General features: G+C 41.5%; 2 protein-coding genes across 4 annotated transcripts in view; one reads left to right on the top strand and one right to left on the bottom strand.

Moving 5' to 3' along the window:
• The first annotated feature begins 1,685 nt into the window (after positions 1-1,685).
• Positions 1,686-10,723, top strand: LOC103919586 (chromosome unknown open reading frame, human C2orf76). Of its 3 annotated transcripts, XR_663750.1 has the most exons (6): positions 1,686-1,836; positions 3,589-3,639; positions 7,251-7,288; positions 7,426-7,507; positions 9,821-9,928; positions 10,542-10,620. XR_663750.1 is itself a non-coding variant. In XM_009327115.1 (5 exons), the coding sequence occupies exons 1-5, from the start codon at positions 1,704-1,706 to the stop codon at positions 10,616-10,618; spliced, it is 381 nt and encodes a 126-aa protein (XP_009325390.1). In that variant the 5' UTR covers positions 1,686-1,703; the 3' UTR covers positions 10,619-10,723. The 3 variants fall into 3 exon arrangements, 2 of the variants coding, with proteins under 2 accessions (XP_009325390.1, XP_009325391.1); XM_009327115.1 differs by lacking the exon at positions 9,821-9,928 and having other exon boundaries at positions 10,542-10,723; XM_009327116.1 differs by lacking the exon at positions 9,821-9,928 and having other exon boundaries at positions 7,426-7,503; positions 10,542-10,622.
• A 10,262-nt stretch (positions 10,724-20,985) lies between these two features.
• Positions 20,986-23,248, bottom strand: part of STEAP3 (STEAP family member 3, metalloreductase) — an 11,390-nt gene continuing 9,127 nt past the window's right edge. The window contains exon 4 of the mRNA XM_009327114.1: positions 20,986-21,802. Coding sequence (XP_009325389.1) covers positions 21,512-21,802 — 291 coding nt within the window. The 3' untranslated portion in view covers positions 20,986-21,511. The remainder of the gene's footprint in view (positions 21,803-23,248) is intronic.

The following is a 23,248-nucleotide window of genomic DNA, read 5'->3' as shown; positions in this document are numbered from 1 at the left end:
TGCTGCTGCCGGCGGGCAGTGAGCCGGGCGGGCCCCGGGGAGGTTCTTCCTCACCAGAGGTTTTGACCACCAGCGCCTCCGCTCCGGGCAGCGCCCTGAGGAGAATCTGCCGTGTTGTCCCCGGGGAGGCGCTGGGTAGTACGTGGTGCTAGCCCTAGGTGGGATTAGTCTGTTGCGTCTGTCCGGTAAATGTGAAAATGGGCGATTTCCAATCGCCTGTGCTCCCGGCTCTGTGTTCCTACGATGTTCTTCCGCGCCGCTCGGGAGGAGTGAAGTGAAGTGAACGCTGTCCCCTTTTCTTTGCTCTGGACCGTGCCCTCCAGATCTCAAGCCCGTGTGGAATAGCATCAAGAAAATACCCATCTTTGCTGTTTAATATAAGTCTAGTTATTTTCAGGTGCAGAAGAATATGCTGTTCTCGATTGGCATTTTTATTTGTGTATCACAGCTTATTTACGATGAAAATGGAATGAGAGCTCTGTGAGTTAATAACCAACGGGTTGTAAAAACAAGTTGTCTTGTGACGTGAAAGGTCTGTGTCCCCATTCTGCAGAAAGCATTTGAAGAAAATATTGCTGGTTTATTATGCCAGGTTACAGCTAGGACAAGTATAGCAAAGACTGGGAGGTACCTGGATACCTGCATGATGGTGGAGCACTTAAATAATTTTCCAATTCAACAAAAAAAGGCAAAAAAAAAACCTCACAACGCCTCCCCACGCACACAGGCATAAAGGGATGAATAGGCGTGAGAATCCCTTGTGGGACTGGCAGTGGTGATTGAAACGGCTGCTAAGGGATAGGAGATGCAGAGGTGGTGCTGTGCCCCTGGCTGATGTTGCAGTGCTTAGACTGCAGTCTTTGCTCATTGCTGCAGCAGCCACGGCAGTTTAGTGTGTGACCGGAAAGCAAGGTTGTTGAGGAATACCCAGCACCAAAAATAGAGAAGATTGTCGGAGTAGGAAATAGCTTGTTTTCCTGTGGAGAGAAAGAATCCAATGGAACAACGTGTGGGGTTGTTTGAAGAGGGGCCCAGGTTGATAAGGCGATTCTGTTGTAGGTTCTGCTTTCTGCTAAAGTAGTGTAAGCCCTGTAGAGCCATTCTAAAGACCTACTATTATAAATTAAATTATCCCCCTTAATTATGTAGCAGTATACCAGGAGAATTATTTGCCTGTGTATGTGGGGGAGGTTTTTCCACTTTCTATAGGGAGGTGAAAATGAGCATTGTGTAACAGCTTAGGCATTTTTCAGGGTATTATGCTCTCTATGACATAAGTATATTAAAAAGGTTTTGGTTTTGTTAATGTTGGTACATTCTTTCAGAGCACAAGGTTACTCACCCAGCAGGTGAAGTCTTCAGTCACTTAAAACCCAAACATACTTGCATTTATCCATAACATTTTTGGGTGTTTAGTAGGGAGTCTGGTGCTGTCGTATACAGCACAGGTACAAATACTGGACTATTTGGTGTGCAGTATCAATAATATCCTAGGTAACCCTGTTTGTTTTGAGATCCTGTTACTGCTTCTGTAGAAATAATAGAAGTTAAGTCCTGAAAGACATAGTGCTATTGAATTTCTCACTGTGCTTAATCTTTGCATGAGGCCCACCTGCACCTTGTTTTCTAGCTGTGCTCATAGACAGAGGAAAGGCAATAATTCCTCTCTTTAATGTTTTCCAGGTTATTCAGAATTAATTCTCATGTCAGCAGAAAACTCAACCATCACAGTCCGTCTTGTTCGCTCTTTTGAACACCGGAACTTCAGACCTTTGGTGTATCATGGAGTTAACTTGGATCAGACAGTAAAGCAGTTCATTACTTTTGTGCGGAAGGGTAAGGGGTGGCTGTCGTATTCATTCGCTTCAGTCCCATGTGTTGCTGCCTCTGCACAAGAAAGTGGAAGGAAGCAAATGAATGGGAATTCTGCGGCTTTGGTAGAGATGCCAGATTTGTATTTACATCCCCTGTGTACTCTCCTCCCTTGGATGAGAGGTCTGGAGTTAATAAGAGCTTCCGTGGTCGGTGTGCCATGCCTAAATTTGGGAAGACTGCTTCCCCTGCCCAAATCCCCATGTTTAGTCAAAAAAAGACGATGGCATGGCTGCATTTGGCTCAGTGCCTCAGGCTCCTTGAGTGGTGCTGTCAGGCAGCTATTCATAAATTAACAGGAATAAATTAATAGAATTTAGAGAGCCTTTGATCCTTAGGAACTACACCAATATGTGGAATGTGGGAACGCAAGTCTGTTTGCTATTTGTGAGGAGAGAGGCTCTTGAAAAATTATTTTTGACACTGTGAGGTCTCACTGTGCATGTTTGCTTCTGAGTTTCTTGTCTCCATCTTGAGCTTTGTGGTGCTAAATGAGTAGATTTACTCATTTATGGGCTTTATGTTTTAGAAGCCTGGGTGAAAGTGACAGTGTATCTAAAAGTTAATTAATGTAGACCAGCCCACGCAGTGACACAGCAGTTAGGGTGTTACCCTAATCTTGCAGGTGCATTTCTACACACCTAAATGGAGACATTCAAAGGGTGCAGAATAACATAATTGGATTTTTTTGCATGAAGTCAGCTTAAACAAGTCTGGAACTGTTACAGCTGATAACATTTGAGCAACTCCTAGGACATTGCCCTGGGCCTCACAGCTGTATTGTGTTTTCAGCAACTTCCATGCTTCTAGACAGTTGATAGGCATGGCAAGATCTTAGGATGCTTTTAGAAAACTACAAGCACTTTCAGAACATATGGTACAGCTGCTGTTATGAAGAATAAAATAAAAAACAATGCTTTTGATGTGTGCAGCACTGCAACTCGCTGTTATTTGAGACAAAGCTAGTGTCTTGAACAAGACTTTTTGGAACCTCATTCCACAGATGGATGGATGGTGCTGTTCCCGGTCCAAAAGGAGCTGTGTTCCCTCCTTTACTATGATCTGTTCTGAAGGGGCAGTTTGAGATAAATTGTTAAACTACTGATGAAATTATGGTTTCAGCTGCCTTGCTGCCGAGCACCCCACAAGTGGCTGGGCCTTCCAAGGCCCTGGTTAAATCCCTGGGTGTCACTGGGAACGCTGACATCAGGGAAGTTGTTCGTGTTCTTGCAGTTGCTTATGGGCTGTGTCCTGCATGTGGCTAAAGAGTTAATTTTCTACAGTTTGGCTTCCTTTTTGTGGCTGGTTCATATGGCTGTGTTTACTGAACAATTCAGTTATGAATGACAGTTGTCAGCTGTTTGTATAAGGTAGAGAGAGATGCTGTGCAAACTATCAACAGGATGTTCCTGGCAGATTTCTGAAGGATCGGACTCCGGTGATCATATCCTAGTTGCATTGACTCACTGTCCTCATGGGTCATTTTGTTCAGAGGGACTTCATGCTCAAGTGAAGTTAATCAGACATGGAGTAACTATAGAATCTAAGCCAAAGGTTGTGTTTTAGTATTTTATGCTCAAACAAGTCTCCTGTGTTGTGGATTTATTTTGATGTAAAGGATGTCCAGGTCGCATGCATAAATTAATGGAAAATAAAATACTGGAAATAAAAAAAAAAAGACAACTTTGTTTTAACTTGGTGCTTTTATTTTAATAGATGTGCCTTCAAGAACAGGACTTCCTCCTCCTTTCAAAAATTACAAGTATGGTATGTAGGTTTTTTTCTTGTTTTAATTCCTGTAAAGTGCAGACATAATATTTTATACCAGTTTCTATACAATTTAGAAGACAACTGCTGTAGAACACTCATGCTGGTGGCAGTGCCTGCCTACATTTGCAACTCTATCCAGCTCTTGTAGCTGGGGTTATGCCACTGGGATCACGTCTAGAGAACCTGACCGTTATTTTGAAGTTCTGTATTAATCTTTGAATTAGGCTGCATACATTATTTGCTAATTGGTACTGATGGTTTTTGGTATTAATTTTTTATTACTTTTATAAGTGCCTTTTAACTCTGGTTTTACTCCAGTGAGCAGCTTGTGATCTCAAACGCTTTGAGATTGTAGTTCTCTATGTGCTTATGTATTTCAGTATCTATTTACTAATTGTGAAGTCAGAAAGGATGGTGAAGTGGGAGCTGAAGGCAGTAAATGGAAGATGCTTAAGACTTGTATACTTAAATAATTTACACGATATAAGAGAAGCAGGGGAACTTTGCTCAAAGTAGATAAGAAAGCTTTTAAATACAAGCTGACGGCATGAAACAGCCTGGTGTGAAATTTAGGCTGACTTTGTCCTCTAAGGTAAAGCTATGTGTATATTTCCTTTTTGTTAAGATTGGCATGAACATATGCAATTCATCTGTTTGGGACAGAACATACTTTCAAACAGACTAAATTACTTCCTTTCTTGGAGTTTGTTAACTCGGATGTCAGTAACGTATCTTTTCCTAAACTTGGCAATTCTGAAAGTTCCCTTGGAGTTTTGCTGCAACTGATCCTCTCTGTCTCCCATGTTCTTGGAGTTGACAAACTCCTTCCTCTGCAGTGATTGAAAGAGTTGAATGAGGAACGTACTTAATACATGTGAATGGTAATAGACTCTATTTGCCTATTTAAAAAAAAAAAAACAAAACCAAGCATTTCATTCTGTGTTCTTGCTGATGGTGAAACAAATTAAGATTTAGGGATTAAGATTTACAATACGTCAGTGGCAAGGACTTGAACATTACTATTATTTTTAATATATTACTTAAGGTCTTAAAATCTAGGTAACTGTAAGTTTGAATTTTGAGGTGCCCTTCCTCCCCCTAATATCTGTGGCTTTGGCTAGATCAGGGGGTCCTATGGAGGACTGCTGCTATCAGTTGTATTCCTGGTGTTGCCTATCTCTACTGCTAGTTCTTTCATCACTTAGAGCATCAGTATAGTTTTTCCCAAGGCATATATTGTGGCTGAGCACCTGATTGTGCTGTGTAGGACTGAGCAAAATGTGGGTGAAAAACACTGCAGAACTTTAAAACCTGTTACACCAGTTAAGTGGGCGCCTACTTTTAGTGGGATGGTGCTAGCTGTGTGGAAATTTTCACACAGAAAAATCAAAGCCAAGTTCCTCACCTTCCCCTCGGGCTGTGAATCATCCAGGTTCATGTTTTTGGCATCTCTTATGTGCTCTACTGTCTTTCTTGTATTTTGGTGATGAAAGGGCAGTGAGGCTTCTGCATGAATAGTGCTAGTTAAGAGTCAGATTTTTCCTTCTGCTTTGTTTGGCAGTGCCAGAAATCTCAGTTGGACTTGGCTGTCTCTCACCTTGTGCCTGTTTCGGCTTCCTTCTCCCCAGAATCCAGCACCACTTTGTTCTCTCAACGTCATATATAATGCCATCACATTTTTCCTCTTGGCTTGGTGCTCTAACTCACACCTCGAAGCTTAAGACTTTCATTTTCTCTTCATTTCTTTGTACACATCATTCTTGTCCTTGTTCTAGAACTCTTATCAGTCAATATTCTCATGTTCCTACCCTGTCATTGCCATCTTTTCACTGATGCCTGGGTGCCAACTTGTCTCATAAGCCGCTTCTCAATTTATTTTTTTTTTCCATGACTGTGGAGCAATGTGGTAGGTACTTCACAGAATCAGACTTAGAAAGTGATTTCTTATCTGTTGCCACAGAAGATCTATTAGCAGAAACGGAAAGGTAAAAATGTGGGAATATGATTGAGTGGGACTAAATTGGGATGAAATAGCAAAGGCAATTGAGAGGACATAAGGCTTTTTAGCTAGGATGTGAGGAGACTGTAGTTTCATCTCTGTAACCGAGTTAGGGCAGCCATTTAATAGCTCAGGTAAAGACACAGTGAACTGCTGGATGCCAGTGGCGGAGTTGTGAAGAAGTAAAATTGAGACAATAGCTCAGAGAATGAGTGGGCAAAGACTAGAGAAAAGGGGATGTTGCAAAGTAGCTGGAGAAGTTTAAAATTAACAGGCAGAGGCTGGATTGTATTTGCTGTGGTAGAAAGGTTTCGTGATTGCAGTGTATTTTTGCTGTGATTGCTTGGTCTTTTTGCAATGCTTCTATGCAAGATGGATCCGGGAACTGCAATTTAATACGTGTCTTGCTTCTAATACTGCAATTAGTACAGCACGCTAAGACTGCCTTTTCAGTGACCTCTGCAGTGGGAATACAGAGTACTTTTGACCTTCTGTAATGTTTTAAATAAAATGTTCAAAATGGGCCAGAGTGGTATGGAAGCAAACTTCTGAATGGGAGTGGGATCTCTTATTCTGAACATCTGAATACTTGCTCTTGGTAGTCTGAAAGTCGTTTTAGCCTATATTTAACTTTCTTGCATCCTTCTCTTACCAGACTATTTCAACAGGTAGTGTTCAGTTAATGCACAAAACCAAACTAGAGCAGAAAATGAGCAGGCAAACCGAACCGTTTTTTGCTTCTTTGTTGGGAAGGGATTGATGTGTTATTCTGAATTTGTTCAAACTCGGAGGCTTTGGAGTTTGGTGGTTTGTTTTTTGGGGTTTTTTTAGTGCTGCATGGGCATCTTCTGACTTCCATTCCCTCTGGATCTTTGCACTCATCTGGTTGCTTTAGTGACCGCATTATTTTCCCCAGTTTTTCCCTTCTGTTAACAAAGCCCTGCCCACACTGACAGAGGAAAGCGGTATTTCTTTTTTTGTATAGCATAATTTCTTACAGTGCTACACTGCACAAACATATCAGAGATAAATATTACTGAATAGGGTATAGCATTAAAAAGAGGAGAGGCTGTACGTGTTCATGGAAAATGGACTTGCTTAACAAAATTTCTACATGGGTGCTTTCTTCATGAGAAGGGAAATTTCAAGGAATGACCTCAAGTGGCCAGGTTACTGTGTCTTAATCACTTGCTGCCTATCAACTTTAGTAGTTGACCGTGCATAAATGCTGTTTGTCCTGTCCCAATTGCAGGGGCAATGTAAAACCTGTTAGGTTAAAACACCCTAACTGGCATTTAAATTGATGGTTTTTGACTGGTGATTGGGATGGTCATTAGTTAGTTATTGTAAGTCAGCCAGCAGACAGAAGCTCAATAGTATGTAGTATCTTAATGTTGGATTGACTGGTTTAAGACTGTGGCTGCAGGACTGGGAAATTAAGATGTTTTCTCCTCTTTTAGACTGAATACACAAAATTCGTGTTAATAAAAGATTTCAAACCTTACCCCTTTGTTTGTTCCTCCTTCCCCAAGTACAGCTTTCAGTGTTACCTGCTTATTGAGTGGTATTATTATTCCTTATTTTAGGAAAACATTGTATTTTCTTTCAGATACAATGAAGATTATTCACCAAGCACACAAATCTAAGGTACGATTATTAGCTGTATTCTTCCCCTTTTGCATGCTTTAATGCAGGCAGATCTCTGCACTGTCAAACAAGGCTGGGGCAGAGACAGTCAGAAGATTCTTATTCTTATCTTCGTATTCTGGTTCTCTGATTTGTAGACTGGTGAACTTGTAGTGAGTTTGGAAGATGATGACAAACTGATTTTGAAAGAAGACAGTACGCTAAAAGCAGCTGGAGTAGGTAAGAGTACATTTGTATTGACTGAAGGTGCTGTTCATTGTGGTTGTCATTAAACTGATAACTGGCTGATTATGTTTGGATAGCCTGCTGAAAAGTAAATGCTATTCCTGATGCTCTTTACACTACTTGATAATTATTCAGGGAAGAAGGGGGGATAACGTACATTCAAATCATTGGACTGAGGGCAGCAGGTATCTGCACTCCAAGTGTTCAGAATGCAAATTGTGATTTTTAGAGAGTATGCTTATAATTCTGCTGAGAGTAATTTTAAATGATTGACAGGTAGGTTATTAGTACCGTGTCTGCTTAGTCTTATCAGTAACATTTAAACTGATGTTTTGGTTAGAAATGTAAGTAGTGGAACCAGTGTGGAATAATGAAATAAGATTAGATTTGTTTAATGTGCAGCATACAGTGCTTGATAGCCAGATTGCTCAGGAAAGCTCAAGGAGTATCATTTAGAGAATGTGCTGAACATAGCAAAGAGTTGAAACTTGACCTGATTTCTCACATTTTGACAGGGGACTACATATAGGGCATGTCTTTTGGTAATAATGTAAAGAAATGTCTGTCATGATAAAATTGATGGTCCCTGGATGTCCTTTGGGCTTCTCATAAATGTGGCTGAATGACTTTGTGGCAGCAGGGTACTTAAGGGATGTAGTTGCATTCCACCTTGGTATGGACATTCGCTCATTTGAATCCGATTTGCCTAGCTGGAGTGCATAACTACCTGCGCTTTAAGTGCAGGGGTGTTGGAGAGAAAGCTCCCTCCTGTTCCTGATGCCCTCTGATTGCTCCCCAGCTAGTGAATGGGATTTCTTTCTCATAGTTTTTTTGGCTCTTTTGTTTCTTGCCATTTACTTTCTGGTTTTAAGTGACTTGGGATGTCTCTTTAATGTTTTTCTCTGGGGTGCACTGCAACTGGCCTCAGTACACCTTTCCTAAAGGTCTTTGGGTGTTCCTATGATACGAATGATAGCTATTCTCTGGCTGTTTGTACTAAACCAGGTCTTTTTATTTGGAGGGGGAAAAAAAAAAAGTTTCCTCAGAAAGGAGGATTACTGGCAGTCAAGTCTTATAGATTTGTAATTTAGTTAGCAGAAGATTCATTTAAGCATGATTTTTATCTACCTGAGGCATAAGAGGCAATGCAGTTCGGGAGAGGGACTGATGACAGTGCTGAATGTTGAACTAGAAACAGCATTGTCCAGAGCTGCCTTCTTTCAAAAAGGTATTGATAAATATATATATATTTTTATATATATATAATCCATCTTTGAAACTAGGTTTGTAGCTACAGCAGTGAAACAGTTGGATGTGATCTCGAAAAAGGTGTCAAAACATCAGAGTAAACGTTACAGTGAAAGGAAATTGGAATAGACTAGCCTGTTCTGTGTCTCTGTACAAAGAGAGGGGTGGCTTATTCAGGGCAGAAAACAATTTAAAGCTGCTTTTAATTTTTGTCAGAATAACTAGCAGCAGTTAGTCATTAGTATGTCGTGGGTATTTGTGATAGAAAAGAAAAACTCTTGCTTTGTAAAATGCAGCGTGCCATTATACCATTTTGAATTTTGATATGTTCCAGCGTATCTTGATATGAAAATTAGGTAAGTTAAGAGTGGGGTCTTTGTAGTAAAATCTTGAAGAAGTCCTCCTTCTTCAACAAGAACTGGAAAAGAGTGGACGAAGGAAGTATGATAGCATATACCACTAGTCCTCATCTTGTACAGTTTAATTTAAATCACTAAGAAGACTTGAAATCTCTTATTGACATATTATATTTTTCCAATATCTAGTCTGGACAAGATTTAGTAGAATAGAACAGAGACTTGCCGTTAGAAAATCTGGGAAATTCTGAGACACGCAGAACACTTTTTCTAAGCTGCAGTTGATTGCCCTTGGCACTTTACAGGGTTGGGCTAGAGAGTTATAAATGATGAGGGCATTAGATAAGTATCCTCAGGAAAGCCTCTGAGGTAGTGATTATTATTACAGCTATTATCTAGTCAGCAAAGTTAATGCTTGCTTGTTGTTTTTAAGAGCATGGTGTATGTTAATAGTGTTCAGTATTCATTGCAAACAGTCCTGTCTGTTTTCTAGTTGAAATGCTAAAACCCCTTCTGCTCTTTTTTTTTTTCCTTCTTTTTTACAAGACAGGCAGACTTCATTAACTTCAGGTTTAATTTAAAAAACAAATGTGGAACTTATTGGCTCAGCACCTTAAAGAATTCCAAGTTTAATAATTGTGAAGGCTTTCCATCAGATTTGTCTCTGTTCTGAATTAGTAATGTTGCTGACTTATTGTTTTAGAAGACGAAGTCCTTGACCTACTGGGTTGAAAGAATTGTGACTGCTCTGAACCTTTGTGGGTCCTTTAGCTCTGCCATATCCCCTGTGAATAATTAGAGGTATTTGAAGGTATTGCTGGAGAAGCCAATTTGTGTCTTTCACTTTGCATACTGTTGAAGCCTCATGAATTAATCATCAGCAGGGCAAAAAATTAAGTTCTTCAGACACATATTTTGATGGGTCATGAGGGAGAATGTAAAGTGATCTGTAAAATATTCTACTGATCCTCTAAGTATTAAATTATTATACCTACAGGCTAATTTAATGGAAAAAGTAATTTCTTTTTCCCTTTCCTAACAGCAAAATGCACACAAAGAAAGAGGAAATCATGCTTCATTATTTTTCTAGCATTTGAAGGCGTTAGAAATGCAATCACTTAATTTGCTGAATGCTTATACAAACAATTCTGAAGGCTGTGTTAAACAGATCTTGAGGGGTCTTGTGTACTAATTTACTTCTATATATTCAGGTTCTTGCTTGTTTTTTTTTTTTTTTAAACAAGGTTAAATGACATCTTTAATACTGGAATCTTTTTTGCAAAAATAAGGGGGGGGAAGTGTGTGGTGGTTTATAATTGTCTTTGACCAAAAAGTTGCCAATTGTCTTCTAAGATTCTAAATAGCTGTCTGTTGGGTGGTTCATTTACTGGTGTGCTAAATATTTAATTTTTTATTCATTCTAGCAAATGAGACCGAATTAGCATTCTTCTGCGAGGAGGATTACAGAAACTACAAAGCTAATCCTGTTTCGGCCTGGTGAAGATCCCAAGAGATTGTTTTGTTTTCCCATACCTGTTGTAAATTTTCCTTATTCCGCTTAATGAGATTTTTCTTAAAGATCAATAAATCCTAGAGGATTGCTATGCAAACAGTGCAATTCCCTTCCTATAGAAATTAATTTCTGTCAATATGCTAAGACTGAGAGAAGGAAAACTGGGGGACATAAATGACTCTCTCGCATTTCTTTTTCCTTTGCTTGCCTCTTACGATGCAGGCAGTGCAATCTCTGACCTGTGAGACACATTCTTGGTGTGATCCTACAGCAGACATTAGCTACATACGGAGATTATACAATGCACAGCAAGATCCCATCACAGTTCTAACTTCTAATGAAAATGGAAGCGTTTTATGACCAAATCACTGGGTATTTTAGAGAGTTTGAGAAGAGAATCTCTCTGTTTCAAGTCATAGCTTTGCTTCTCTCATTTTATGTTTGGTCTCTTTTGTTTCAATGGTGCAGACTGGCAAGTGTTTCATGCTCTTCACTGGTGAATGCTTTCCTTTATACTCTCTTCCAGCCCTCTTTAGCATGCTGAAAGGGACAAATGACTGTTGGGAGGCTTTTGTGTTCAAGGACCAGCCTGCCTGTTGCTAGCTTTACTGCATGGAGACACCTTCATGTATGGGGTAGCAACCTGAGTTCTGCCAGGACATCAGTGTGCATAAGTAGGAATCGGGCATTTTTCCAAATGGAGTGAAGCTCACGGTTTCGGTTTTAAGAATAAAACCTGAACGATTGCATTTTTGCACGGAGAGGCCCAGTCTGCAAGCCACATGTCTTCAAGACTGGAATTGATTCTTTCCTGCTTTCCAAGAGCCAAATACTCTGTTGCTATATGTTAGTTCTTGGTAATTCCAGGCTTTCCTACTACATTAACCAAATCAAAAATAAGAAAAAATAATCATGCATCCAGTAATGTACCTTTAGATAGACACTGCTTATGAAACTGCTTTTTAGGGGTTACCAAGGTAGGACACTGTGCCTTTAAGTCTCTCTTCACTGAAATAGAAGTGATGCTGGCTCTCTGCCTTAGCAGGCTTTTTGGGCAGAGGCTCTGCTAAATCAAATGAAACCTCATGTGCAGTTGCTTTAGACCCACACATCTACCCTCAGCTCTGGGTGAGAGCTGACAACACCATTTCCACTAGAGACTTTCCAGAGAAGCAAGCTTACCATTTCCTAGAGCTTTGATGATTTTTTTTTAATTGACATGTGATAGTGAAACACATGTGTGATTTCCAAAGTATCTAAATAAAAGTTCTCTTACTTTAGATGTAGGGCCAAAGAAACCTCTATATATTGTTCCCACCTCATTTTCTTCATCCTTCCTGACAAGTCTCTGGTTTAGGCTGGTTTCAGTAGCTGGTGTTACTCACCAACAGCTTTGCTTCAGAGTTTTATTCTCTTGCAAAAGTAGTCTACCACTTTGTCATCTGTGATTAAAAGGGTGGTTGTATCTTTGTCTCATGAGGAGGAGTCTTGTGTCACTGAAGTCACCTGTGTTCTCTTGGGATTTAGATGCTGTTACGCATGCTCTGATGAATTTGTGCAGGGAACTTACCACTTGCCTCCTCTTTCTGTCCAGGCCGCCTTTCTGTTGCTGGTATCTGCTCCCCAAACATGGGCCTGGGTCTCAGCTACCTTCTTACGCAGTCTGTCATGTTTGCCAGATTAATCTGGCTAATATGAATTTGTACCTGTCTTCACAGACAGTTTATGCTAATGCATTGCACTCCAGAGTACACCAGCTTTGTTCAGCCAAATTTACAATAATGAAGGTAACTTTGTAAGAAGTAGATGGCGTACCGGAGAGATCAATGTCTCAGACTGTCCTACCAAGGCATCTAGATGATGTCCATCAGCACAGTCAGGCTCTCAGACTGAGCAAACACTGTCATTCTCTTCCTCCTGTTTTGGGGATTCGAATTTGCTCTCCAGCCCTTTCAGACAGATTTGGATTGTTTTTGTGATCTGTTTTCTCTAAGGCATTTGCGTTTGAAAGAGTCACCAAATTTTAACAATTGTCCTTTCTGGGCTAGTACAGTTACAAACGTTCAGTGCCACATCGAGTGTGGCGCAGTGAAAGAGCAATTCTACAGCATCAACTAGAAAGTGGTAAATGTTTTAATGCAAATATTCAAGAATGATGTGTCTGGCACTCCAGATTAGCTTCTCTTTCCAAGGGAAGAGTTAAACTACTGCTTTGTGGCTCTGTTCGCTCTGGCAATGGCACTTCATTGGCTCCTTTATGCAGCAGCACAATAGAGCTTTTTGTAATGCTCTCAGTGACCACACTTGTAAACTGGATTCTTCCTGAAGTGTTTTTCTACTGTGTTTTTTTTCACTGGACCTTTAATAATGCTTCTTTCAAATAAACCCACAAAACCACAGATAATAACTGAGAACTTGTTAAGATAGGTGCTGTTCCAACATTTTTTGGTGGGGTATGGTGTAGCCTTGTGTCAAAGTAGGTTTGATTCCAGGGTCATTGAGTACTGAATGAAATCTGTGAACACTAGCTAATAAATTGCTAAAGACATGTCTTTGCCCATGTTGTTATGAAATCCTCTTTCTACTGAAGGAAACCACCTACAGAGTTGGTACCATGGTTTGTTATCCTGGCAGAGGTCATGAACTGCATCGGTTTACAATTACTGTTAGTCAAAGGTGGCTTCTCCATAATGTGTAGTGGGGAAATCATACAGCTTTGCCTAGTGTTCTTAGACATCGTGGGGTTAATAAGGATTCATCTTTCAGTAGATGTCATTGGAGCCTTTCACTAGCCTTTTTTTTTTTTTTTAAAACAAAAAGAACAGCATCCAGAGTGGACACTGAAGTAAGATGCAACTTTTTGTGGGTTATTGCACTGTAGCAGGGAAAGGCAGTCAAACTGGAAGCCGGGGGGAGGGGGGGGCTTGGGTGTTTCTTGGAGAAAGAAAATAACTTCAGAGAGACTGGAGTTTTTGTTAGGAGGTGTGGAAGAATAGCTACTGAAGGAGAAGAGAGGAAATGAGGAAAGGAATTACCATGAAGAGGAAGAAGAGGTAACAGTGTCACTGAATAAGCACACAAAATCTTGACTGTACAACACTCTTGGCACAGAAATACTGGAGTAGTGCTGCTTTTTATACCACTAAAGGTGTGAAAATGGTGCATTTTAATAATTTTTGGAATTGAACTCATAAACTGCTGGAATAGGCATCTTGGTTTTTTGTGGCTCTGTCGTTATATTTTCTGCGTGCAGCAGTTTTTCTGTATTTTTCTGTTCAGGGGTAGTTATGTTGCCTCTTGAAGAAGCAAGAGCTAAGAAAACTGCTGACATGGATAGCTGAGTTGAATGTTTACAGTTACCAATGGCATAAATGAGTCCTCAAAGATCTGATATGCACTACTGTTAAAGTTGGGGAACTGCTTTATCAGATGTAAACTTTCTGTCTTAGAGGTGATCCAGAGATAAATTGTAAGCTGCAGTGTTTCTCTTTCACTCCCTGGGAGTATTCAACACATCCCCTGACAGATCATTTACTTAAAAGCGAGCTTGCAAGGAACAGTCCAAGAGTTACCACAGCCGTGACAGGACATCCGTGGGTCCTGTCCTTGCAAGCAAATAGCCACAGAAATCCTGAGTGTCCAGAGATCAAGAGTCAGAAAACGGAACATGCGATACTCATTCTTGGTCTCATATGACTGATAGGATCCTGGCTTCAGAGGAACTTCAGCCGGCTGCAGGCATTACAAACGCTTAAGGCGAGGGCACACTTTTGCTTATTGAACAGTTTGGACTGAGCTCAGTCTTGCTGGTTGGCACCCGATCCTCCTTCCTTGACTTTCTTTTCGAAGTACTACTTGACACAGATTTGCAAGTGATTAATGCATCAAACAACGATGCCCAGAAGACAATTTTACTACTTTTCATATTATCAGGACGTTGACTTTTTCCTACTGCCTACTTTCCTATTGAATTAGAGAAACAGACACACCTTTGCATGTTTTCCCTGTCACTTCCCTTTGCTTCTTGCTGCCACCTCTGCTGATTTGCAGTGCTTTAATGGTTAGGTTTACACCTCATCTGATATGCAACAGCAGCATTTCCTGTGGCAGTGACTGTACGTTGTTTTTTTTTTTTTTAATTCATGAAGAAATATGCTTTGAAATAAAGAGGAGACTTTTTCTACACTGTTACTAATAGTGCACAACAAAGGATCCTTTGTTGCTTTACAGGAGGGCTTGCATAGGACAGCACTGTCCACTGGTCAGTGGACACAAAAATGTTTTTATCATAATGCTTTGTATCTTGGAAGGAAACGAGAGAAGTTTCGTTTGCATCGGGAATGCAAAAAAAATGCAGTGAAAAGCCTAGACCTATTGCCATAAACTGCAGAGAAAGCCACCAGATGTCAGCACAGCCTGTTCTTTCATTCTCCAGAACCTGTGTAAGCCAAGAAATATGTAATGTTTATGAGAAGTGCTTATCTGTGAATTGGTTTAGCCTGCAAAGTCTGTATTAGGGTTCTGGTAATGAAAGCTGAATCCTTCCTTGCAGAAAGTATTTCTTTTTATATTAAAATCAAAAAGCGGCAAATTGAACTGGTATCAGTGCTTAAATTCCTCTTGTTAGAGAGCATCCTTTGCGGAGCCAGTTCCAGCGTATCTAAATCTTTGCATGCTGTGAGGAGTCATTTGCAGAACATTCATTTGAAGAATTGTCTGCCAAAGATCAGTGTTAATTTGCTGAGGTTTTGTAAAGTAGACTTTAAGTATGCCTATTTTTTTTAAACACAAGGAAAACCACCCAGAACAGACACACATGCAAAGCAGAGTAAAACATCTTCAGCAACACAGCTTAAACACACAACAAATGTATCCTCCATGCTTCTGACCCTAAGCTCCTACTATTTCTTCCTTGTAGGGCAAGGGCTGAGGAGAAACCTGGCACTGCGTTCCCTGGGCCACGCTTTCTGAGCTGTGATGAGCTGAGATGGGATATGAGTTTCGGAGCCCAAGCACTGTGCACAGCTTTATGCTGTCAGTGATTGAAGTGTGCATAGATGCTGCCTCGTTAAAAGGGTAGATGGGAATTGTTGCACAGGGACAAGGTGCGACGGAGCTTTCTGCTGAGATTCCTGTCACTTTTCTTGCAGCAGCATGCAGATGCCAGGGAGACTATCGAAGAGAGGGAAGTTAAGTGGCTGGTAGAGTCTCGGTGACCTAAATTTTTCCTTCCTTCTGTTTTGGGCTGCTTCTTTAGTTCCTTTCTTCTAGCCTTGTAGTGCTGGTGTACGTGCTAGGGGTTTACCACAGCTTGCTGTGTATGAAAACTGCTTATTGATTCCAAACTATCACTATAACCCTCAACAACTGTTCACAGTCCGGAAGTGTTGCATCGGAGATTGCAGCTGTACAGTCTTGTGCTGTCTGCAGAGGAAGACTACTGTGTGCGTGGGCACAGCCAGCACGGTGGTGCAGGTTTGGGAGGTGTTATTCCCGCTTCTCTTCCTTCTGCACAGCACCCAGGTCTGTTTTGCTGGGGACCAGGACCTTGTCTTGAAGTACAGCATGCCTGACAGATAGCTGGGAGCCAAGGTGGGTGTTTGGGCTGGTGATGCAGTGGGGGAGAGGATGGGACATAGAGCTTTCATCTTCCTGTAGATACGATATTTTTGATGAGATATGGATTGTACCTTTCGTTTGCTAGCATGCTCTGATAGCAATAGATTCTTTCCTTTGTAGTGGGCCAAAAGCAGCTAGCCAGAAGAGTGTGAGTTTCAATTGGTAGTGAATACATTCAGGAGCTCAGTATGACAGATTAATATAAGAATTTATCTTTGTGTGTCCATTTCTGATCTCTGGCAGGTGACTTAGTGTTGTGTACCAGGAATGTCAGCAAGTACTGTAAGAACTACTGCTGTCTACTCTCATTTCACATCTTGAGAAGGTTTAATTCTGCTTTCTAACCTGAAGTCCAGGGAAAATATTCTTTAAGGCCAGTTTGGGAAGGCGCTTTTCTACAGTGAACAGAGATTTTTAAAATGGAAGGTGTGGTATCCGTCTGTTTTTCATACTACTTTGAGGTCACAGCTTTGGCTCTATGCATGTGTTTGTGTCCATCCAACTCGAGGACATCAGTGGGTTTTAGAGTCAAAGCAGCAATCTAGAAATGGAAGCCTCATATCCTAGCAGTTAGTATCATGGCCATTTCTTCACGCTACTCCCCTGCCCCATCCCTCCCAAATCAAATAAACCTGGTTTTGCAGAAAATGGACTTGAATCTTGCACAGTAACTTTGTTTTCTAGAGCGCTGAATGAGACAGCTACTTAAATGCAGACATCTGATTGTAGATAGCGCTTTAAGCCAGCAGGCTGGCATGCTGCAGCAGCAGCTGAAGCTAGCTAATTGCAGATCAGATATGGGAAACAGATAACAAGAGTAACTAACCAGGTGAACACCAGCTGTAGTGGATCTTCCAGTGCTGAGGTTTTTAAATCTAAAGCAGATTATCTTTTTAGGAGGACTGCAGTAGTGCCACTTTAAGTCTTTGAAAGGTTCCTGTAATACTATGGCTTGTAATATGTGATCCTCCTGACTGGCCACACACAACAGTTATTTTTAGTCTTTGATTATGAAAGACCTGCACACGCTCTGCTAACAAGAACTGTCCCTAATCAGACATTGTATCTTCCTGCTGTGTATTGCATGCTCAACTTTAAAATAAGCATGGTTCTGACTTGTGCTAAAAAACCTTGTGCAGAAATTCTGCAAACCTGATGCTGCTTATTAAGGCACAATAAACAGATAAAAGAAAACTGTCCTAGTGTAAAAAATCTCATTCTTCAAACCTGGAGCACAGTCCACAGATCCTGCTAGCTCAGTGCGTGAAATTTTGAGCTCAAGGATAACACCAGACTTTTGTTGTTGATTGTAAGAGGTCACGCAGCTGCGCTGGCCAACTTGGAGAGACCGGAGGAAATATATTGCATAGAAGTGCTAAAGCAAGTGCACCCCCCTAAAGATTTAACTGGAGTTTGATATATCACTTTGTAAGTAAATCCCTGAAGAGCAAGAAACCAATTGCACTCTTAAAAGCCTGTATTATAAAACAGAAGGAGTGAGAGAACTGTACCTGCAGAGGTTAATCTTCAGCACAGGAATTTAAATGAACTCATTAAAATCAACTTACAGATTAGCTCATTAAAATGCAGTTCTGCAGATCCAGTAGTTGGTTGATCTGGCATGCCACTTCTGTGAAGAAATGACTTAAGAAACGGAGAACAAATTGATAGTATTAAAACTCCCTTTTTCTTTCCAGTCCTATAAACCCTCATCTGGAACTCCCTCTTCCTTGAACTCTGTATCAACAGCACTTCTTGTTTAGTGAATTAAGCTTGTTTGATCCTGTGCTACAAGTGCTGTGTAATATCACTAGCCTCTTGTAATGAAATGTGTGTCTGTACACACTTGTGCCCTCCCGCATGCATAGGAACTCTGTAACTGAGGCCTTGGCACCATGAGTCACAGCAATGGTCTTTTTCACTTATTACCTTGATAACGAGACTTTACCAGCTGCTGGCTGTAGTGGGTTTTATTTCCTAGTGGTTAAATTCTAGATAATCACACTACTGTACTACTGCCATTAAAGTAATGGTATTGTTTAGGGGGAGGAGGGAAAAAAGACTCAAACGAGTTCTGATATAATTATATAGACCTGTTCAGAATATCTTTTATATAACAACAGATAACAGTGATTAAAACTGGCCTTACTCTTACAGCTTGGTTGATCGTAGTCTTACAAGCTTAGTCTTACCAGGTTGGTTCTTACATATCCTAGAGGCACACAGTAGGCAATACAGAAAATAAAAATGTAAGGAATTTACATTTCAGCTATATATTCTGCAATAATATATATGTGTGTGTACCTATATACAGAGAGAGAGAGAGAGAGACTCCAAGTACAAAACCAGTTAATTGGTAAATTTTAAGCTAACCTCACTAAACTCCCTATCCACATCAAAAAATTCATAGGGAAAAGATAATTGAAAAATTCCTCAAACTACTTTTCAGCGTTCCAGAATCAGAAGAAATTATTCAAACTGTTGTGTCAATGGTTTTAAGGACCATACGCCTACAGAGGGCTCCGTTTGAAATGCTGTTCTGCATTTATAGGAATTGGTTTCAGTCTTTAAAAGGGATGGTGACTGGCTGGACAGTGTGTTGGCACAGACATTACCTGGAGACAGTTGACCAGCCTTTTTTTAGATGCGGTGGAGCTGTGGTAGCTGCAGGGATTTTGAGCTGGCTCGTCTGTCCATCTGGGCTTGTGACCATCTGAAAAGCACTGTGCTGACTCACTAACGGAGTCAGCTCCTCAGGTCGGTCCGGGTGCCTGACTCTGCTTCTGCTCATGAAAACTGTCCCTTTGCCATCTATGGGAAAGGGTACATGGGCGTGAAAGTCATGTAAACAAAGCAAAGGTGCAAACCTTACTTCTGCTGGGCAGAAAAGCGAGTCTTTAACCTTGCAGAGACTCACAATAAAACCACACCTTTCCCCTTGAAGACAAAGCCTGCAAGCCTGTGTAATGTTCCTTCCCTGCCTTCCAATCCTTTTTTTTTTTGCCACCAGGCAGTAGTCTTGCCTGACCTGAAGATGTGAAAAGAAGCTTAGGTGGGAAAAAGAGGCATTGGAATACACTATTGTAACCAGAAAATGTGTAAACTGGTGCTTTTATGTTCACTTTGCTTGATGATGAAATGGAAGAGAAGACTAAAAGAACAAGCTTGCTGAATCCAATTTTCCCTCAAGGATGAGTTAAACTGGAGTGGGTGGAATTATACTCAGGTGACACTGTCTCAAATCGATGCGGAAAGTTAACCTACCATTCAACCACAAATAAATAGTGCTGGGTAATCAATCTGCTTGGTGAGTGATTTGATCAGGTGCCGATCTGGGCTAGGTTGTGAAGGTGGGTGGAGAAATCTGAATAACCGCAGCTTTCTGAAAAGGACAGTGGGAAAGAATGGTACCTTCCCCGTGTTGCCAAAAAAACCACAAAACAAAAAAATCAGCTGATTATGAAATCTAGGCATTTCCCTCATGCCGATTTCTTTCTATTCAGTGAAAAGAAGTGGCATTTGGAGACTTTACTGTAAGCCTTAGGCAAGAACTGAAATCCCTCAATATCATCACTGGCACCGTGAGCAATATTTGGAGAATATTATTTGAGGCTAAACAGCGAATTCTTAAGATTCTCGGTCTGTGTAGAAATCATCCAGGTTACAGAAGCAATGTTGGCTTGTAGAAGGGCTTATGTGCCCCAAAGTTGATAATTTCCCGCCTATTTACATTAACTGGTCTAGTAACAAGTACTTTCTTGTCCCACAAACCGCACCTCATTTGATGCTGACAGCTGTTGTTTTTCAAAGCAATACTGAACGCTGAGCGGTGTCTTTTACTTAACTGTAGGAAAATGAGGCTAGTCTAGCCATGTCCTCGTGTCTGACCTTACTGAGGTGGTCTTCTTGTGTCATCCCGATTGCTTGCTTTTAAATGAGCTTTTGTGAATGGCTGTCCATTCTCTGGTGATTTGGATGTCCAAAACCTAAAGAATTATTCTGATAAAAAGCAAGAGCTTGAAGGGATAGAAAGTGACAGGTGGAAAATGAAATTAGGACAGAAATCTTCATTGCCCTGTACCTTGTCCAAAGTGGGTGTGAAGTCAGAAGGGCATTTGATACCTGCTTTGTGATCTAGTAAATGACTTTTTAAGGTGCAAGGCAGTGAAGGACTGTGCCCAAAATGTACAACTGCTGTATTTTCATGTTGTAGTCAAGACTTGCTGATCCCTTTGCAAGACCGTTCGAAGATCTTATTATTGCTAGTGAAACCAATGGGTTTAGAGCTGCTGTTTTGTCTGCGTAAATGGGCATGTTCAGGTGACAATGATTTCTAAAAGCTTCACCATATTATTTGATGTAAGGCCAGCTGGAAGGCCTTGACTTTCTCCATGTAATTTTGTGAAGCAGCAGGTCTTTCCGATAATTATCTTCGCTCTATTTCCATCAAATACTGCTTGAAACTTCAGCTTAGTAAAACAGACAACATGCAGCAGCAGCTGTCATCTCAGAGCCAGCAGTGCAGGCCAGATGTGTGATGTTAGGGACATCTCTCTCTTCAAATGCTTTTATACTGCTGGAAAAGGTGCTTTTTTCTGTAGCTTATAAACGTGCACCAGGCACAGCTTACAGGACCAGAAGTGCTGTCTGTTTTTGAGAGAACAGGCATACTTGGACTTGCTGTCAGGTTTGGATGCTTTCAGTAAAATCTGCAGACGCTACATAACATGGATATTGCTGTTCTTGTCCATAGAGTTTATTGAGGAGACCAAAACCAGAGACAATTCATCTTTCTAAACCTCACTGCCTTGATTGATCCAGACGCTCAAGAGGCAGGATATCTTTGCTGTCATAAAACCCAGAAAATCTGTGCTACTTCATGTTAAAAAAAAAAAAAAAAAAGGCATTGAAATTTATGACAGCAGCTAGGGAAGCAACCGAGAAGTACTGGTCTGGGCGGCTGCCAGCCAGCACCTCAAGTGACTGATCTGACTAACAGAGTCCATCAGTTTCCCATGTATATTAGTGCTGCTAGCTCGGCTTTCACGGTCTTTTTTAAGGCAATAATTGTCCTAGCAAATCAGCAATATAATTTAACTACTACTGTCTAAACTAGTTTCATGGCCATCCATTTTCTAAAGTCACCAAATTTTATTATTTACCCACAATATAATTATACCAAAACATACATATATTTAAAAGAAACACCTTTATAGAAATGTTGATAGTGCTTTGAAATCCTATGTCGCAGACGGGGCTCTGTTAGACATTGCTAGAGGTCTCCCCGCTTGAATATTCCCCTGTTGCGCTGGGCAGAACAAACTTCACGTATCTCCCCTTCTCCCAGCCCCTCCTGATTCGCAGAAGTCTTTGCTGGATGCAGGGCAAACTGAAGATGACTTTTGCTAGGATCACAGTACATGGGACGAGCAGCGTGAGGGTGTAGGTCGGAGGCAGGTAGAATTTGTACTGGTTCTCATCAAAGGCCCTCGACCATCCATACGTGAGTGTGTGCAGAGTGCTGATTACCAAGGCAATAAATCCAAGGGTGGACTAAAAGGAAGAGAAACACACGCCAGTTAGTGGAGGACCTCGTGCCTGTCTATCTTCCTATATTTTTTTACTCTATCCTGTAAGTGTACATAGGACAGAGAAAGCAATGAGTATTCCTGTGTTTCTTGGACAGAATAAAACGCAACTGGAAACATTTCCCGGGTAGTGTGCCAGACTGCATTTTTCTTTTTCTAATCAGAGGTTAAGTGTGATATTAGAAACTCGGCAGGTGTTTCCCAGAAGATGCTGCCAACTTGGCTGAGAGGTGGGCTCCTGCCTCCTTGCGAAGCAGCAGCCCCCAGCCCCTGCCGAGCACGTAACCGCAGGCAGCTCACAAATGCTCCTCCCGAGCCGCAGCTGCCAGCTCTGCTGCCTGCCGGTCTGTGGCTGGCGAGAGGCTGCTGACCGGCAGGGTGAAGCATCAGCATCGTGGCTCTGGACCAGCAGTTGGCACCGTCAGAAGTCAGTGAAGCTGTAGCTTCGCACAGAGCAAAGACACCTTCAGGTAACTGCTGTCACCTCCAGGAAAATGAGGTTATGGAGACAGAAATGCTCTGGTCGGAGGTGAGCAACAGCCCCGAAGAGTTTCCTTCCCTGTCCTAGAGATCTGTGTTGGTTCGTGAGCCAGACCATCAGGCTGTATGATGGACTAAGTCCTTGAAATGGGGAGTCAAGAGCCCTTTATCCACTTGGGGCGGCAGGAAGGACCCAGTCCCTCTTCTGCAGATAAGAACTTCTCCCATTTTCAGCTGAAATCATGGCTCCCAAGCATTCTGCCTGAATATTTCCAGCTCCCTCTGAGGGTTGCTCTCAAGAGGGGTTTTAAGTTGTGGTCCCCTCACCGGTGGTTTCCTGCCAGCATGAGAGGTGGTGGCTCCTGAGCTTGCCAGCTCCCGCTGCCCGCTGGCACTCAGCAGGAGCCGGGCGCTCACTTCCAGAGGCATCTCAAGTACAAGCCTTTGCTGCTGTGTTTTCAAAGAAAAGCACGGGTGTAGCATATTGCTCTGCTGCCCTACTTTGAATGCTTGGTCTATGCCTGCAATAACAACCAAATTTCAAGATACCTAGACAGGGAAAATTTTGCTGCTGCTGTCCCTAACTTAGGGAAGAAAGCCTTTACAAATCAAAATATCTGGCTTGGTGCAGCTAGTCAGAGATCAGCAAGAAACACGGTCTTCCTGAAGGTATGTCCAGGGAAGAGGACACAGCAGGGAAATACGGGACCGGGGCAAGACAGGAGGAAGGACTCATCATTTTCTCGCGAAAAAATAATCTCAGCTGGAAAACTACTCAATTCAAAGCATACCTTCCTATTTTTGATTGTTGGGAAAATATTTAAAAACCCAGACAACTTTTTAAAATCATAGAATCATAGAATAGTTTGGGTTGGAAGGGACCTCTAAAGGTCATCTAGTCCAACCCCCCTGCCGTGGGCAGGGACATCTT

This window comes from Pygoscelis adeliae, unplaced genomic scaffold (assembly GCF_000699105.1).
Source record: "Pygoscelis adeliae isolate BGI_AS28 unplaced genomic scaffold, ASM69910v1 Scaffold227, whole genome shotgun sequence".
In the NCBI taxonomy this organism is placed as follows: domain Eukaryota; kingdom Metazoa; phylum Chordata; class Aves; order Sphenisciformes; family Spheniscidae; genus Pygoscelis; species Pygoscelis adeliae.
This window is presented reverse-complemented; position numbering and strand designations above follow the sequence as displayed.